At 50.6% G+C, this 18,204-nt stretch overlaps 2 protein-coding genes across 2 annotated transcripts; one reads left to right on the plus strand and one right to left on the minus strand.

The window, feature by feature from the left end:
- The first annotated feature begins 1,102 nt into the window (after positions 1–1,102).
- SYDE1 (synapse defective Rho GTPase homolog 1) lies at positions 1,103–7,227 on the plus strand. Its single transcript, XM_074204281.1, has 8 exons — positions 1,103–1,279; positions 1,788–2,129; positions 2,488–3,147; positions 3,414–3,628; positions 3,793–3,919; positions 4,238–4,398; positions 5,048–5,288; positions 5,631–7,227. Exons 1-8 carry the CDS (start codon positions 1,192–1,194, stop codon positions 6,056–6,058), a joined length of 2,262 nt encoding a protein of 753 aa, XP_074060382.1. The 5' UTR covers positions 1,103–1,191; the 3' UTR covers positions 6,059–7,227.
- On the minus strand, positions 7,208–17,552 carry ILVBL (ilvB acetolactate synthase like). The gene is made up of 15 exons (XM_074204282.1): positions 17,421–17,552; positions 16,254–16,455; positions 15,912–16,039; positions 15,645–15,783; positions 15,388–15,499; positions 12,897–12,996; positions 12,657–12,754; positions 12,115–12,251; positions 10,598–10,732; positions 8,926–9,040; positions 8,575–8,744; positions 8,365–8,435; positions 8,218–8,289; positions 7,868–7,973; positions 7,208–7,681 (listed from the first exon to the last, which is right to left on the minus strand). Exons 1-15 carry the CDS (start codon positions 17,535–17,537, stop codon positions 7,503–7,505), a joined length of 1,881 nt encoding a protein of 626 aa, XP_074060383.1. The 5' UTR covers positions 17,538–17,552; the 3' UTR covers positions 7,208–7,502.
- Between the last annotated feature and the right edge of the window lie 652 nt (positions 17,553–18,204).

Genomic DNA, 18,204 nt, shown 5'->3' on the forward strand with positions numbered 1-18,204 from the left:
AAAAGCAGGCCTAGAACTGCAGATTTTCCCTCACCTCCCTTTTTATTCCATTTTTATTCCATATCCCCAGTCTTCCACTAACCCACTTGCAATTCAATTTCCTCAATTTATCTATCTCCATTTCCTGTATGGCCCTCCAGAGGTGTGCAGAAATCAACTCAAAAGCCATAGTTAAAAAGCTTGAGCATTTTTACACCTCAGAAATTGGGAAATGTTACAAATAAGGGCTTGATTTATTGCTTTATTGTCTAGTCTTAAGAAAGTGATGAAGAAAATGTTAATAATGCCTATTAAACTTAAAAGTGTGTCCTGCATATATATATATATATATATACATATATATATATATATATATATATATATATATGGGGTTAAGTGATTTGCCCAAGGTCACACAGCTAGGTCAGAGGCCAAATTTGACTTCAGGTCCTCCTGACTCCAGGGCCGGTGTTCTATCCACTACACCACCTAGCTGCCCCAACACTCCCCTACTCTTAATCCAAATGGGACCAGAAATCCCAACCTCAATTGAGAACTTCGGCCAGAAACCTGAGATGAACAGACCTGATCACTCTAACTCTATTCTTAACAATGGCCAGAGCATCTGCTAAACAAAGGCTTTCCCCCAACACCCTCTCTCTACTTTCTTCTTGGGGAGATCTTGTCTTTGTCCCTCCTCCCCTTCACACCAGCACACTCCATGCCACGCCGACTTCCTCCAGATCCCTCCCCTCAACATACCTTACTTCCCCCAAAACCCAGGACCCTCCACAAGAGGTCCAGCAACCTGACCCAAGGCTAAACAGAAGTTTCTGCAAAGACAAAAATGATTCAGTTTTGTCCTACACCTCCCACAGTCCCCATCTTCTGGGGTTCCTTATAACAAGAGCTCTCCCAAGTCTCTTTTCATCCATTCTCCCCAGCTTCCCACCCTATCTGTCCCCTCCCTCATGCCAAAACTACATCTCCCAGCAGCACCTGCTCTAGCCAAGGGAAGAAAAAAAAAAGTTTGGGCCAAAGCATTCCTGGAATTTGTTTCCTGCCTGAGGGAGGGAGGGAGGGAGGGAGGGAAGGAAGGAGAAATCAAGCGGGGTGGGCAGACTAGGAGAAGAGGGGAGGGGGCGGCCTGGGGCAAGGGGCTCTGCCTGACCTGGCAGGACCCTGGCCCAGCCCCCAGCCCCAGCCCCCAGCATGGCCGAGCCACTACTCAGGAAAACCTTCTCCCGCCTTCGGGGCCGGGAGAAACTTCCCCGGAAAAAGTCGGATGTGAAAGATAGAGGTGAGGTCCAAAGGGAGTTCCCAGGGCCAGAACTGCTACCACTGACATCTCTTCCATACTCAGCTCTACCCCCTTGGGGAGACCCCAAGGTGGAGTCTGGGGGAAGGAGGAGGTGATGCCCCAGGGAATGGAATGGGGGTGGTAATCTGGAGGGGGGAACAGGAGGTGGGATGGGATGGGCTAGGACTCTAAACCGTTATACAGTTGGAACGGCTGACTATCCCAGGGGAGTTTTTGAGTGGCTGCTGCTACTTGAAGTAGACCAAGAACAGGGAGCTAATAAGGGGTAGTGAGGTCGGTGAGGAGGGGACCTTTAAATTGGGACGACGGGATGTGGGGAGCAGAACACTGGGAGAATGCTAAGGGGGGAGGGAGAGATGGTGGGGGGGGGGGCATGTCTATTGATGTAAGACTCTCCTTAAGAACCCTAAGTGGACATGGGGGTGGGGGATTTAAGATTGGGCCCCTCCTCTCCTCTGGACAGTCTCATCTACCCCTGTCCCCACAGGCCGCCCAACCCTGATCCCAGAACCCAGTGTCCCTGAGCCAGTACCCGAAGTCCCCAAGACAGAAGTGGCTGGGCCTGGGGAAGAGGAATCACCTAGTAATGAGGTGTCAAGAAACCCAGCCCGGGGGGCCTACCTACAGAGCCTGGAATCCAGCAGCCGTCGCTGGGTACTGGGAGGCAGCAAGGCTCCTGAGGAAACCATGCTGGGACCTGGAGGGCCCACTGAAATAATTGGAGAGATATGGTACAATCCTATCCCAGAAGAGGAGCCTGGAAGCCTGGCAGCTGGGGGGACCACACCCCAGACCACTCCAGCCAGCCCCGAGAGTGGAGCCCCTGGGGGTAAGGAAACAATTGGAACCTAATCTGTTTCCTAAATCCCTCCATTCAGCTGCCTGCTCCTTGACCTGCTTTTCTCCCTAGTCTGAATGTTAACTCTCCTTTCTGTCTCCCTAACTCTGGCCCAGCTCTCCAGCTTTTTCTCCACCCCCTGAATCCTAACCCCTAATCTGTCCAAAATTCTTATCCTTATTCCCACCCTCCTGACCCTTCCTCTCTATTCTCAGAAGGGTCACCCCAGTTCTCCCCATGTCAGTCGCTATCCCATCAATATATCCCCTCCCATTCATTCTCTGTCCCTAGGTCCCTAAGCCTAGTCCTCTGCTCTCCAGTGCCTAACTTTTCCTCTGCCTCTATATAGGACCAGCTCCAGAGGTTGTCCCTAGCAATCCCCCCGCTAAACCATCGAGAACCAAATCTCCAGGCCCTGCAAGGCGCCTCTCAATGAAGATGAAAAAATTGCCAGAACTGAGACGCAGATTAAGCCTTCGAGGTCCCAGAAGTGGGCGGGACCGTGAGGGTGAAAGGGACCGGGCAGCCCCAGCTGGCTCAGTCATAAGCCGATACCACCTGGACAGCAGTGTAGGAGCACAGAGATGTACAGAGGGAGCCCAGGGGGGCCAGGCTGGCTACCTCAGTGATGGTGACTCCCCAGAACGGCCTCCTCACCCATCCCCTGATGCCTTCCGGCCCTATGAAGCAGCCCCACCACCCCGGGCTTCACCCTCTGCTCTCTGGGGGCGCCTCAGTCTTCACCTATATGGGCTGGGGGGCCTGCGCTTGCCACCAGGACCCACCTCTCCAAACCTCTGTTGCCTGCTACAAGTGGATGGTACTCCAAGAGCCAGAACAGGACCACTTCGAGGGAGTGGTACTGACTTCCTGAGGCTTGACCACACCTTCCACCTCGAGCTAGAGGCTGCCCATCTGCTCCGGGCTCTAATCCTGGTCTGGGACCCCTGTATTCAACGCCACCGGCCTTGTGCTCATGGCACTGTGCTGCTGCCCTCTCTTTTTCGAGGTGCATGGGGTTTGGGGGGATGGATTGGGAAGCAAACCTATGGATCTAGCAAGTAAGGTCTTGAGGACAGAATCTGGGAGTCAAGCCTCCCTGGCAAGGAAACAAGGGCTCAGATCAGCAAGGAATAGGAACCGAAGAAATGGGCAGAATGGGTGGTCAAACAATGGGCAAGGAACTGACCATGGGGAGCAGGACTGGTATACACAGGCTTAGGAGCCTGCAACAAGACCTTGTCTCTATATCATACTGTTATATCTTGCTCCCAGGGTGCCGGGCCCAGCAGCTAGCAGTGAGGCTAGAACCCCAAGGCCTGCTATATGCAAAGCTGACACTCTGGGAACAGCAGGAAGCCCCAGGAAGCCAGGAACCCAGAGTCTTTGGGTTACCTCTGCCATTGCTTGTAGAGCGGGAACAAGCTCCAGGTCACGTGCCCCTCATCATCCAGAAGTGCATTGGGCAGATCGAGAAAAGGGGGCTCCGGGTGAGGCCCTGGAACATTGGCCTGATCACACTTTCTTTTCTATACCAGATCCCCAATTTCTCACCCCTCACCCTACCCCTCCTGGATTCTGTGTTGATATGGGTGGTTCTCTTGATGGGCTAAGTCCCAGGTAGCTATATCAAAGGCTCCTCTTCCCTTCCCAGGTGGTGGGGCTGTACCGTCTGTGCGGCTCAGCGGCTGTAAAGAAGGAACTTCGGGATGCCTTTGAGCGAGACAGCGCAGCAGTCAGTCTTTCAGAGGAGTTGTACCCAGATATCAATGTTATCACAGGTCAGAAGTTTCCTCTCAACCCAGATCTTCTGCCCCATTAACCCTTCTCTTTGTCTCCTCTCACCCTACTTCCACTTTCAAGTCCCTCTCACTTGACCTCCACCTTCTCCCACATAAAGCACTGAACCATTCTACCAGCCCAGTTTCCCCCTTTCTCTCTGATTAGCTGGGGAATCTCTCTTTTCCACCCTCTTTGCCCCATTCCCTACATCCAACTTCTCTTCCATGGGAGATGGGGGGGCAGAGTAGGAATAGGGCACAATCAGCAGAAAAAGAGACAAGGAAGTTCTAACCTGGTACCGGGGCTCATCTCTGTAGGAATCCTCAAGGACTACCTAAGAGAGCTACCCACACCCCTCATCACTCCCCCACTCTACCAGGTGGTCCTGGAAGCCATGAGGCAGGGGCCACCCAGCAGAAGCAGGGTCAACCCACAAGCTACCAGAGAGCTTCTCCAATGTCTGCCTGAAGTGGAGAGGGTAGGTGGCCTGGGAAGAGGGGGAAAGATGGGAAGAAAGGGAAAGAAAACACTGGTGCTGGGTAATGAGAACAAAAGGTGAGGGAAAGGGGAACAGGAAGTGAGCTGGGCTAAACTAGGAAGGCAGTCACCCATTTGGGTCACCGGCATAAACCCTTTATAACATTTCTTTTCACAAATGGTCAAGGACTAACATCATTTATTTTGTGTTGACATAAGTTGCAGAGATAACCCCAAGTAGACAATAGTATTCATTACTGAAATCTTGCCTAGGGCACAGGGAACAGGAAAAATGCTGGGGTGGGGAAAGGGAAATAAAGGGAGCTAAGGGTGGTATATGGGGTCAAAGGGAAATCTAGAGGAAGAAAGCTGGGGGAGGGGAAGAAAGGAGAAGAGAGGGGAATGATAGTGTATCCGGGAGCTAAACAGAAACTGGGATGTTAAGGAGATGGGGACAGGGAGGATGGGAGGATGAGGTAAGGGAAGAAGCCAGGAAAAAGGAATGGGGGGGAAGGGGGACAGAGCGGGGTTGGAGGGAGAGAGAGAGAAGGCAGGAGTCCTGGGGGTAGTGGAGAGATGGGGGCGGTTGGGGGGGCCCTCCCCGCGGCCGTGCTGGGGGCCCCCAGCACACTCACCCCCACCCCTTCCAGGCCACGCTGACTCTGCTCCTGGATCACCTGCGCCTGGTCTCCTCCTTCCACGCCCACAACCGCATGACCCCCCAAAACCTAGCCGTCTGCTTCGGGCCTGTTCTGCTGCCCCCGCGCCAAGCGCCCAGCCGGCTCCGCGGCGGCGGCTGCCCCGCCCCGGGGTCCGGCCCCGGCCTCGCCAGCGCGGTGGACTTCAAGCGCCACATCGAGGTGTTGCACTACCTGCTGCAGGCCTGGCCAGGTAGGCTCCTCCCCCCCCAGGGCCCCGCCCACCCCAGGCAGCAGTCCCATCCCCCAGGGGTCGCGTCCATCAATCCGCCGTCCGGAAGGCCAATCCTCAGTAACCGTGCCAGCGTTACGGCCAATGAGAGGCCAAGTCGCCTTCGAGGCCACGCCTCTACCAAGCAGAAGCTGGGGGCGGGCCCGAGCCTCGCAAAGGCCACGCCCACCACTCAGTCCTTCGGGGTCCCAAACGCCCCGCCCGCCCGTCCATCCGGGAATCCGAGTCCATTCCCCAGGCCGCCCGGGGGGGGGGGGGGGGTCTGACAGGCTCCGAGTCATTCCCTTTGTACTCTCCCCGCAGACCCCCGCCGCCCCCCGGATCCTCCGGACAGCGTCTCCTACCTCCGCCCGAAGCGGCAGCCCCTGCTGGACCTGCCGCTGGGGGAGCCCGAAGTGGTGACACGGCCCCGAGACCGGGGTGGGCCCGAGAGCCCCCCTAGCAACCGCTACGCGGGCGACTGGAGTATCTGTGGGCGGGACTTCCTGTCTTACGAGAGGGACTTCCTGTCTGGCCCCGACTACGACCAGGTCGCCGGGAGCAGCGAAGACGAGGACGACGACGACGAAGGCAGAGGACAAGAGGAACCCGGAGACTTCGTGGATGACTTTGCCCTCATGGATGATGACCCCGAGGCTCCTTTCAACACCCGCCTCAACCTCAAGGATTTTGACACCCTGATCCTGGACCTGGAGAGGGAGCTGTCCAAGCAGATCAACGTGTGCCTCTGATCCCTGGCTGGAAAGCGGCCTCCCGTTGCTAGGGACCACTTTATTTCCTTGTTGCTAGGGACCAACCTTCCGTTGCCAAGGTCTATCTCCTTGTTGCTAAGGAGATGCCCTTAACATGGATGCCCTCTTGCCGTAGCCTTTTCCCTCTTTTTCTGAGGCCAGGTTGGTGGCCTCGGTAGAAACCAATCTACTGCAGCCACCTTTCCAAGTGAAAGGGACAGAGTGACGTGGAAAGAGCAAAGAATCCAAGTCAGAAAACCCCCTGCTCAGAGCTGCTAGGCTACTTGCTACCGTGTCACCCTGGTGACTTCAGCTCTCTGAGCCTCAGGCTCCTTCTCATTTGCAAAAATGAGGGTTAGACTAGATGATCTCTAGTCTCTTCCAGTTCTAAAATCTTATATGATTTACTATCTTGCTGTGATCATCCACCTCCCTGAGGAGGATAACCCATCACACCCTCCCTTGCTGCTACCAGCCAAATCAGTATTAGCTTTGGACACAGCACTCTGCCTCCCTCTACTCCCCTAAGCACTGAAATTGCGTCATTGTGGGAGTCCAAGAGCTGACCCCAGGGCAGGGCTATCTGGATAGGGTAATTGGTATTGCTATTGCCCTAACTCCAAGAGTAAACTCCTCCTCTCAAAGACAGATATGGAAAGTCAATCACTGCCTCAGAAAAGCAAATGGGAGTAGCAGAGTACAGGTCCTAACCCTCTCAGGCCCACCAAACTAAGCACTTAACCCTTCATCCTTCTCAGAAGGATGGCTCTCTGCCCATTCTTCCCCCAAAGAGCCAGGCTGGTATACTTTGGTACGAACAGGCTCTTATTTATTGCCTCCAGCTGTGAGAATGTTTGTGTGTACGTGTATATGTGTATGTTGAGAATTAAGACAGAATGTTGCATAAATACATTTATAAAGATGTCTGGGGCTCTAGGTCAGAGAAAACATGGGGATGAGAAATCAGCAGTGGATATATACTTTCTGAAGCCACAACCAGTATGTACCACTGTGGAACCCCACGGACCCCAAATCTCACCTGTGAGGAGACATTGGTGGGAAAGTTAGGGTCCTTCCCACCATCACCTATTACCCTCAACCCCATCCTCACTGTGTGAACAATAAATCATTATGCACAGGTACCAGGGCTGAGTCCTTGGGCCACCAAAGGTCTGGATGGGATGTTTATTGAGCCAAGGTTCATGGGAAAAGAGGGCATTATCACATCCAGGGATGCTTCAACCTAGCCTAGTAAAAGAAGCTGAGCTCATCATCCAAGGCACATTCTAAGAATGTGTCTCATTTTCAGGTATCCTGTTCCCTTCCCACTCTAATACTGTCTGAAACAGTATCCTCTGAGGAAAGGGGAAGGGCAAGATAGTCACCCTTTAACAGGCGGCATAAGGAGGTCAGGGCACAAGATGCAGAATCCCTACAGGTCCCCCTACACAGAGATGGAACCATCCCGGAAGTCTGACTTTCCAATAAGAACATTAATAAGGACAGGGTGGCCTTCACGACATCGCTGCTGGGCAATATGCAGCACCTCTTCTGCCTTCTCTTCATTCTCCCTTGACAACAGGAATCCCCGAGACCCCAGCCCTTCTGCTACTACATGATAATCTGCAAGAACAATATGAGAAGATGCTCAGAATAGTTTTAGCACAGAGTCAGGACTTGGAATAAAACTGAAGCTGTAAGACTTAAAAGAAATAGCAAGTGGAGGAAGAGGAAGCAAAAAACCCACCCTGGCTACCCACCCTACTGCAACACAGACTATGCTCCCACCCTCCCCCAAAGTTTCCTCACCAGTGTAGGCCAGACCACAGGCCACATTACTGCCAAGAATGGGCACCTGCTCCCTAGAGATCTGGATCCAACATGCATTATTACCCACCACAGCAATAACAGGAATCTGAAAGAAAAGAAACATGAGGATAGGAATACTAATCCCAAAACCTATCCCCTTGCCACAACCTAAGAAAATGAAAGATGGGAACAAAAGGGGTGGGGGATCCCTTGAAAAAGAAGGGGGTGGGGGGAATTGGGATAAGGGATGGGCAGAAATATTTCTCCCTCCCCATAAAGGAGCAGTTCTCTCCCAAATCCAAGATTTGCTATCAGGGAACCACAAGAATACCCCTATTGTGCCCACATACCTTGTGTCGTACAAAGGTATCAAATTCAATGATACTGTAGCCAAGGGCACCATCTCCAAAGAGGACCCAGACCTAAGGAAAAGAGAAGTAAACAACACAGGCAGTAACCCATGGGTTGGCCCTCCTTAACCTTTTTCCAGAACTCACCTCTGCATCTGGCCGGCACAGCTTGGCACCAAGTGCAAATCCTCCTCCTACTCCCAAAGTCCCAAAGGCTCCTATGAAGAAACAAGTACAGGAAAAAGAGGATAGACAAGTGCATGCTCAAATACACAAGACCCTATAGGATTCTCTTTAGGTATCTCTCCCAAAAAGAAAGGTGGGGAAAGGACACAATTGTTCCTGGTTCCTACTCACCAGGATCAAGCCAGCCCAAAGGACCTCGGGGTCGAACCAGGTAAGCAGCACTGCCCACAAAGTCTCCACCATCTGCCACCAGCACTGAGTTATCTGGCAAGGTTTTCTCAATCAGCTCCAACACCCAAAGTGGATTCAAGTGGTGGGTTGTGGGTACTGATGCTTTTTCTCTAGAAAAGTCAGCCTGTTAGTACCTTGCAAGAAATACTTCTCCTACCATTCTAATCTACCCATATTTAGGGACCAAATTCCTTGGCCTTTGCAAAACCCTCTTTCCCCAAGCACACACTAGCTCATTCCCCCTACACTGTAGGCACCTGAGTCCAATAAATAAACCCCTGCAACACCCACCGATTGGCCTGTTCCTTCTTCCGGTCAGTCTCTTGAAGCTGTTCAATCCACTCCTGGCTCCAGGTCTGGCCCCGAAGCCCTTCTACTAGTTTTAGCAGAAAGGAGCCTACATCTCCTGAGAGGAAAATAATGGTGGGGTTGGGTTCACATGTTGAGATGGCCTTCACTGCCTCAATGGACAGGAAGGAAAAAGGTTCAAAAGGAAGGGCAGACAGAGAAGGCCTTTTGAGGCATCTATGTGGTGGAATGGACAGAAGGCTAGGTCTAAAAAAAGGAATTTAGTCATTTTCAGTTTTGTCTGATTCTTTGTGACCCCATTTGGGGTTTCCTTGGCAAAAATACTGAAGTGATTTGCTGCTCCTTCTCCAGATGAGAAAACTGAGGCAAAACAGGGTTAAGTGACTTGCCCAGGGTCACAAGTTTCTAATGTGTCTGAGGCCTGATCCAAAGTTGGGAAAATGTCTTCCTGACACCAGGGCCAACACCACACCACCTACCTGCTCCTAGTCAGGAGTCAGGAAGACCTGAGTTCAAATCTGGCCTCAGACACTTACTAGCTATATTTTCCTGTGAAAGTTACTTAACCTCTGCCTGCCTCAGTTTCTTCGACTTAAAATTGGAAATAACACCCACCTTGCAGGATTGTTCTGAGGAGCAAATGAAGTAATATTTGTACAGTTGTTAGTGCAGCTCATACAGAAGAGACTATATAAATACTAAATCTCTATCTCCTATTATCCCTCCCTGTTGAGAACCAAGAGACAAGGAACACCACAGGGGAGCAATCAAACATGGAACAAAAAGCCCAGAGCAACAACGGCAAGACCAGAAGAAAGAAGGTAGAGCATTCTTAAACTCTCAGTTCCACCCTTATTATGTATCACCCTCTCTGAACTTCTATTGCTTCATCTGTAAAACAAGGAGGAGCTGTCCCCTACTTCATGGAGGAATGGACAAGATCAAATGAGATCATGTATGGAAATATATCATGTGTAAGTATACATAAGTCTTCTCCTAACAAAACTACTGCTCATCAGCCCAGGCAAGGCTACACCCTCAACCACTGCAGAGAAGGGAGACACTAATCCCAATATGGCCTGAGAGCTCAATCCTTAGGAATGGCCTGAGACCTAGAAATGAAGTGATTTGTTTGGAGTCATGAAGCTAGTGTCAGGAATGAGATTTGAACTCACTTCTTCCTGATTCTAAGCCCAGAACCATCATCTCTATGCTAGGCCGGCTCTACTCCATTATTCATATTAAAGAATTGACAGAGATCCAGTGAAGTATAGTGCATAAAGCACTGGAATTTAAAAAGTCAGAATTTATGTATAAATCCCAGCTCTGATATTTACTATCTTTTTTTGGTTTTTTTGCAAGGCAAATTGGGTTAAGTGACTTGCCCAAGGTCACACAGGTAATTATTAAGTGTCTGAAACCAGATTTGAACCCAGGTCCTCCTGAATCCAGGGTCAGTGCTCTATCCACTGCACCACTTGGTCGCCCCTGCTGTTTACTATCTTGTGAACTTCAGAGAAAGGAATTTTTCTCTCTCAGTTTCTTCCTCTGTAAAATGAGAGCACTGTACTAGATCATCTCTAAGATTCCACACAGATCTAAACTCTATGGTCCAAAAATAAATCAGTGAGATCCTAGGTGTTATCCTGCTCACCTTGCACAGCCTCCTGAGGCTTCCAGAAGAGGTCAGAATTGAGCAGCAATTGTTCTCGGTCACGATTGACAGCAATAATTTTGCTACTGTGGCTTAAGATACGGCCATAAGACAGACGGAAGTCACACACAACACCTAAGGAAGACATCACAAACTTAAATACAGCAGAGTATTTAAGGGTGATGAAGGCTAGTTAGTGCTCTTGAGAGGATAATGAAACTGTGAAACTTCATGTAATTCACAGTTCAGGTTTGTTTCAAAAGCATTCTATTCTTTGTATCTTACAATTAACTGGACTGCAAGTTGCAGACCCTGTCTTACTCATTTATATCATCACCAGAGGCATCTCCAACAGCCCCAGAACCCAAAGTGGCTTCCTATGGTAGGCTGTAATCACTGCTGCCTTTTCCTGAGAAGAAGCAGCCAGTCAGCACTGATTGGATTAATAGTCCACAGTAAATGTCTGTCAGATGAATCAACTAGAAGGATAAAGGCCCTCGCAGAATGTAAGCTCTCTGAGATACTATTTTGCTTGTTTATCTTCTGGAACACGGTAATGCTTGGTCTGTCCAACTATAGAAACAGAAGTTTTATTTTTATTCTTCATGATTGATTCCAAAAGCCAAGGCCTGGGAAGCTGGGTCTGTAATCTAGTTTATAGCTAAAGAAACTGAGACATATAATTACATAATCAATAAGAATCAGAGGCAGGACTTGAACCCAAGTATCCCCAACTCAAAGGATACTATTCTATCCGCTACATCACATTATTTCTTGGCCTCTTTGAGCCTCAGTTTCCTCATTCTATAAAATGAGGATAATTTTTCATTTTGGTTCAGACCTATGGTTTTATCAGTGTGGGGGACTTTTAAGTGAGAAAATACTTTTTACTAATTCAGATCAGTAACTATTCTGTAACCTATAGTCATTGGCAACAGAAGTAAAATGGTAATAATAACATCTGTAATACTTTCCTATAGAATAGGTATAAGGATTATATTTGAGAATGTACATTACAGTATTTTGCAAACCTTAAAGGACAAAATAAATGAAAGCTGTTATTAAATAGATGGCATTGTTCTTTTTTCTCTAAGAAACTATCTCTCAAATATTTATCCACTTAACTGCTTTTGTTTCAAAACTTAACTGTTTTACTAAAAGCAATCCAAACATGTATTTTATCAAATCAAAGAGGATGGGAAAGTTATGTTCATCCTACCTTAGCTAAATACATACCGCCTACAATGGGTCTTCAAAAAAGCAGCCACCTAGTGACCACATACCTAAACTCGATCATCAATTTTGTGGAAAGGTGAACAAAGTTCACCTTTTAAAGAGGAATTTAAGAAAAAATAGGAGTATGGAAGCATGACTAAATTTCTCTTGAGGAAGAGCCAAAGAAATCAGCAGGAAAAGTGATCAATAATGCCAATCAGGACCCATACCCAAGGATACCTGAAAAAATAAAACGTTGACAACTATCCCCTCCACTTTTGCCCATAGATTAGCCCATGTACCTGCTAGAATGACAACATCAGCCTCCTTCAGTGCATCACGGCGGTTTTGTCTGATGTGAAGGGGGCTATTCCGGCCTAAAAGTCCCCTTGCCATCCCCCCCAGGAAGCAAGGAATACCCAGAGACTCCACTGCAGCTCTAATAAGAAAAGAAAAATCAGAGGAGACTGAAGGAGCTCCTTCTGGTCACCAGTTCCATCAGTGTCAGTTTCTCTTGCCAACCTCAATCCCCTAACATTTCTAGCCCCCAACCCTGCCAGAGGAAGCCCAAGTCTGCCTTGGGCCAGGATGAGGGGAGCTAAAGAAAAGGGAGCCATGCAGGGCCATATAGGGTAGATTCTTTTCCCCAAGGCCCTGGAAGGGGAGAGCAGATGGAACTTCTTTGAATTAGAGGCAGGGTATTCCTCAAAGGAGGCACAGAAGCAAGGTCTTCTCACAGGAAGCCAGGGAGATTGGAGCAGAGGGGGAGGGAGTGGACAGAGGTCAGGAAAAGGAAGAGCTCTTCAGCAGAATCTCTGGCCAGGAGGAATACAGAAAATCTCACCGGAGGCTCTCAGCTGGGGTCGGGGGAAGCAAGGCCTGGCTTCCCAGCAACAAGAGAGGCTTCTTGGCTCGGCTCAGAAGTTCCACACAGCGCTGAACCTGTCAAAGGATTACCCAGGATAGGGTAAAGAGAAGATTCTTCTGTTTATAGATAGATCTTTCTCTCTCTCTCTCTCTCTAATACACACACACACACACACACACACACACACACACACAAACAAACACACCCCCAGCTCACCTGCTGGGAAGAGGCTTGAGGAATGTCCAGGGGCAGGGGGCCTTGGGGCTGTGGCTCCCAGGCCCCTGCAAACAGATTAGCCAAGTGGTTTTTCAGGTACCTGGTAAAAAAATTAGAATAGGTTAAATTGGAGAAAAAGCCAACAAGAAGGAAAAAAGAAAGAGAAGCAGAGAATTAGGAAACACAAGGGATAAGAAAGGGAGAATGCCATAGGAAAAAGCAAAATTTATTCAGAATAATGAAATAAGAGAACTTGTAAGGGTCTTAGGGATCATTGAGTTATTTTACAGACAAGTAAACAGAGGCTTAGCAACATAACGTGATTTACCCAGGGTCACAGAGTTAGTCCATATCGGAATTGGGTCTTAAAACCTAGGGTTCAGTTGAAATACTCATAGCAAAGCATATGAACTGAAGCAAGTCATTTCAAGTTCTCTAGAACTCAGTATCCTCAATTATAAAATCAGGTTAGATTCGGTGGCTTCTCAGGTCCCTTCCAGCTCTGTGAAAGTGGTCCTCTTCCTATCATACTACTCTCCTTCACATCTTCCATGGTCTTTTTCTCACCTTCATTTTCAATGCCTTCTTGGCATCACTTGATACTTTTGTCCACCCCCTCAATCCTCAACTGGCATTCCTATTTCCCTCCAATCTTTTTTCCCTCCAATTGTTCTTTTTCTTCTCCTAGGTCAGCAATAATCAAGCATCTTTTCTGGGTCTTCCCTTGCTATCCTCACTCCTTCAAAGAGATCAATCACTGACGCAGTGTTAACCATCCTCACTAGACCTGAGAAGCAAGTGACTTGGGTATTCATTCCGATTCTAGCATTAACTCAGTGTGAACTTTGCAAAATCACACCCTCTCAGGAAAAACTGAGCCTCAATCTACTGATGAGGAGATAAGTTGGGATGTTCCCTGCCTACAAGTCTTTCTAGCTCTAATATACTGATTTTATAGCTTTCCTATCTACATGCTATCCCAGTCTCTTATCTGGTATGCCAATATGATTCAACAAACATATGTTACATACACTATTTCATATTCCTAACTTTCTAAAACAACTCCAGTAGGACACCCAAGCATCATCTTAAACTCAATTAGGTCTAGAACAAACTTCTTTAGCCCCCAAACCAACTCCCTTTTCCCATCTAAGTCAGCCAAGCCACCTGACTAAGAGTTTAAAGAGGCACTTTGAATCTTCCTCCTCCTCCATTTTCTATCTCCTGGGACCAATCTAAGCCCAAGTTCTAGCAACCCTTCTTTCTTGTCTCATATGTTCTTTTTTATTCCCGACGCTACCACCCTAGTCCAGATCACTACCTCATACCTGAATTACTGCAAGGGTTTTCTACCTAGTTTTTCTCCAGTGCTTAACCTGGTGCCTATGAACTTATTTGTTAAGATGTGAACGTGCGTGTGTATTATAACTATTTTTGATAAAATCAATTTCCTTTGAAATGCTATGTACTTTATTTTATCTGTTTAAAAACATTCTGACAAAGGTCCAAGGACTTCAACAGAACCTCAAAGAAATCAAATAACACAAACAAATTAATAAATAGTTGAATAAATAAATTAATGAATTGAGACATAAATAAGATTTATGTATCTCTTTAAGATTTGCAAAGCACTTTACAAATTTCTCATTTTAGCATCACTACATCCCATTTTACAGATGAGGGAAAAGGCAAACAACAATTAAGTGAGTTGCCCAGGAGCACAGATCTAGAAAATATCTGAGATCAGATTTTAAGTCAGGTCTTCCTGACTCTTGTCTGTTGTCTTGTGTGTTGTGGGACCACTTGGCTGCCTCTAAAATAACAACATAGGTCCAGTCTCTCCTTTCCAAAGAGCTCTGGACCCAATTCAAGAACTTCCAATGGCTCCCCATTACCTGCTTTATCCAAGCGAACCACTCTTGGTCCTTTCTTTAAACTCTAACAAAGCATCTTTCTCACATATAGCCTTGCACATCCTTTTCTCCTGGTCTGCATGGACCTTCCCTCTTCATCTCCATCTGTCTACCCAAACTCTAAAGTCAACTCAGTAACAGAATGGAAGGGCCTGGAGGGAAGTTTCAGTGTGTCCTTTTGTCTCTGCACATCCCAACCACCTTACTCCTAGAAGATGCTTACTAAACAGCAGTTAAATTGATTTGCTGCCTTCAAATGCTATCTCCTCCACAAAACTTTCCCCTAACTGCTCCAGGCCATTTTGATATCTCTGAATACCTACAGCTCATATGCCCTGAAACTTATAAATAGCTCTCCCCTTGCTTCATCTGAGTGAGTCCAACTCCCCAATGAAACAATGACCTAACTCAGAGAACAAACACCAAGTCTCCAAGTCTCCTCCTCTTCTCTCTCCCATAGGCCAGGAAAAGCTGGCTTTATAAAGGCCTGCAGATATCCTGATTGGGAAGGCTGGGGAAAAGGTCAAGGCAGACGAAGGAGGAAGCAAGAGGAGGAGGGAGAAGCAGGGGGCGCTCACCAGGAGACAAGCTTTCCCATGAGGCTCTTGGGGGCTTTGGAGGGCATCACCTCCTTCTGCACCAAGAAGTAAGGGTAGAGCACATCGATGGGGAGCTCCACAAACACAGGGCCTGAGAATGGGGGCACAGGAGGCTACCTCACCTGCTCCATCCTCCCCAAGATCCCATTCTCCCATCAGATACACCCCACCCACTGCATAATCCCTCTTTAATCGGCCACCACCTCTCCTGCCCCCCAACCTCATCCCCTGCCTACCTGGGGTACCAGACTGGGCAGCAGCAAGCGCAGCCCGAAGAGTTGGGATGATGTCACGGACCCGGCGCACAGAGGCACAGTACTTGCAGAGTGGCCGGAACAGAGACATCTGGTCGATGCCCTGAAGGGCCCCCCGGTTCTGACACAAGGAAAGATGGCCACTATAGGTTCCACTAACCACCGTCTCCTCCTGCCACCGCCAGATCTCCCCACCTAGCCTAGAGTCAACTAGGCTTTGATTCTACCCACCCTTGAAGGCCACCTCACCTGCAGCAATGTGCTGGCTGCCCCTCCCAAAAGCAGCACGGGAGACTGGGCCATCTGGGCATTCTTCACAGCAGTCACTGTGTTGGTGAGGCCAGGCCCAGCTGTCACTGCAGCAACACCCACAGTCCCTGCCACAGACAAAACCTCCTTATCGACAAAGTCAACATTCACTCTTTCAACAAGTATTCACAGAGGTTGTAATATGAATATGCACCACAGATCCATCTCCAACCTCCTCCTCAAAACCTACCACGGGAACAACTGCATGGGCCCACCCACCGTTCTCCAGAGTAACCGGACACATACCCATCCTCCCTCACCCTCCCCTACTTAAGACGCTACCTGAGAGCCGTGCCACAGCATCAGCAGCAAACACGGCTGTGGCCTCCTGACGCGTGTCTACCACCCGGATGCCCAGCTTTTCAGCCGCCACCAGCACTGGAGATATGTGTCCACCCACCAACGTAAATATGAATTGCACGCCATGGGCCTTCAGAACTGCTGCCACACTCTCCCCACCATGCCGTGAACTGGATTTGTCGACCTAGAGCATGAGAGGTAAGGAGTGAGGGAGCAAGAAAGTTCTAAGGGAGAACAGCAGGTGAGTGTGGGAATAATTCACCTAGTACTCTAGCTTGGTGGTTGAAATATTGGAGAATATGGGCCAAGATCTGAGTCTGGAAGGTTACAATCCTTTTCAACTGAGTAAACGGACTCAGGGTGCTAGGGATGGCCTTGTCCTCTGGCTGCCTTTGACTCTCTCTTGTTCCAAAGAACTGCAGAGGATTCCATGGCAGAGAACCTCCTGACCTCTCCTTCCCTCCCTATTGCTCTAGATAGTAAGTGCTGGACCCCCGCTCGGCTGGAAGGCAGAGGAGGGGCCCAGAGGACTAGGTGGCCCCATTCCATGACTACTCCCTGAGGTATCTCAACTCCCTTAGAATCCTAGGCAGAGCCCGCCTAATGCAGAGACATTGATTCCAGGCCCAGGCGGGCCAGGCTTGAGCTTCTGTTCTCATTCCCATCCCTCCCTTCTGCCCAAAGGTTCAAGAGGGTTTGGGGATCCTCAGAACTGACGGCGCAGCGATCTCTTTAGAACTCGTGGGGAAGTCAGTGGAGTTGGCAGGGAACAATGGGCAGTTAGAATGGTGACAGACAACATCCTGGGACTGGAAGAACCTCTCCAAGGCGCCCCGCAGCCCCACTGCCATCCCGGGCAGGCCAGGTGCAAGCGGGCAGGTTCAGTGAGAAGATGGCAAAGATAGAAAGATAAAGGGGGAGGGAAAGGGAGGGAAAGGGCAAAGGGAGGAGGGAAGAAGCGGCTTGAAATGCCCCCTCCACTGGCGGGCGCCCTGCCGAGCTGCGCGACCTCGGGCCCCGGCCCACACTGCCGGCGTTCCGGCCCCGTGTCCGCGGGTGCTGCACGCGCGCCCCGGGCCAGGCGCGGCGGCCCGTCCCCCGGGGGATCCTGGCCCGGGGCAGTGCGCCTCCCTCCCCCGCCCCGGGCACCTGGTGCACGAGCTGGTAGAAGAGGCCCAGGCGATGCGCGGCTCCCAGCAGGACGGCGCCCAGGGCCGCGCAGGCCAGGAGCACGCAGCCGGGCAGCGCGGCCCCGCCGGCCTCCATGGCCGAGCTCTCGCGGCGGACTCCGGCCCCGGGCCCACCTAGAGTCGGGGCGCGGCCTCCGCCCGCCGCACTACGCCCCGGCCCGGCCCGGCCCGGCCCACCCTCGCGGGCGGGGCCCTGCACCGTGGGGACCGACCCCGCCCCATCCCGCCGGTCAGGCCTCCTCCCCGCCCCGAGGCCCGAGCCCCGCCCCGAGGCCCGAGCCCCGCCCCCAGGCCCGAGCCCCGCCCCGAGGCCGAGCCCCGCCCCCGGCCTCCTCCTCCTCTCCTACGGAGAGGTGGGCCGGCCCGGGCCTCACGTGACTGGCGCCGCCCGGGCCAGGGGCGGGAAAGGGCGCTGCATTCATAAGACTTCCGCTCATCCGGGTCCTCGGGTCGCCTTCCCGCCTTCCGAGGGAGGAGGAGAAGGAGAAGGCAAAGTGGCTGTGCGGAAACTTCCCAGAGAGCCCTTCCCGGTCCCCTGGTCCCAGTCCCTTCACCGGCCCGGCCCACGTCCTGGCCCCCACCTCTTCGCACCTGGGAAAAGGGCAGGGGGAGGAGGGATGGGAGCCTCATGCCCCTCCCCAGCGCGGCCCCAAGATGGCCCCAGAGCCGCCCCAGGCTACACACCCCAAGCTGCGCTTCCTCTCATATTCTTTTCCTCCCCTCCCTCACCTTTTCCGGAGCCT

The sequence above is a fragment of the Macrotis lagotis genome, chromosome X (assembly GCF_037893015.1).
Source record: "Macrotis lagotis isolate mMagLag1 chromosome X, bilby.v1.9.chrom.fasta, whole genome shotgun sequence".
NCBI classification, from domain to species: domain Eukaryota; kingdom Metazoa; phylum Chordata; class Mammalia; order Peramelemorphia; family Peramelidae; genus Macrotis; species Macrotis lagotis.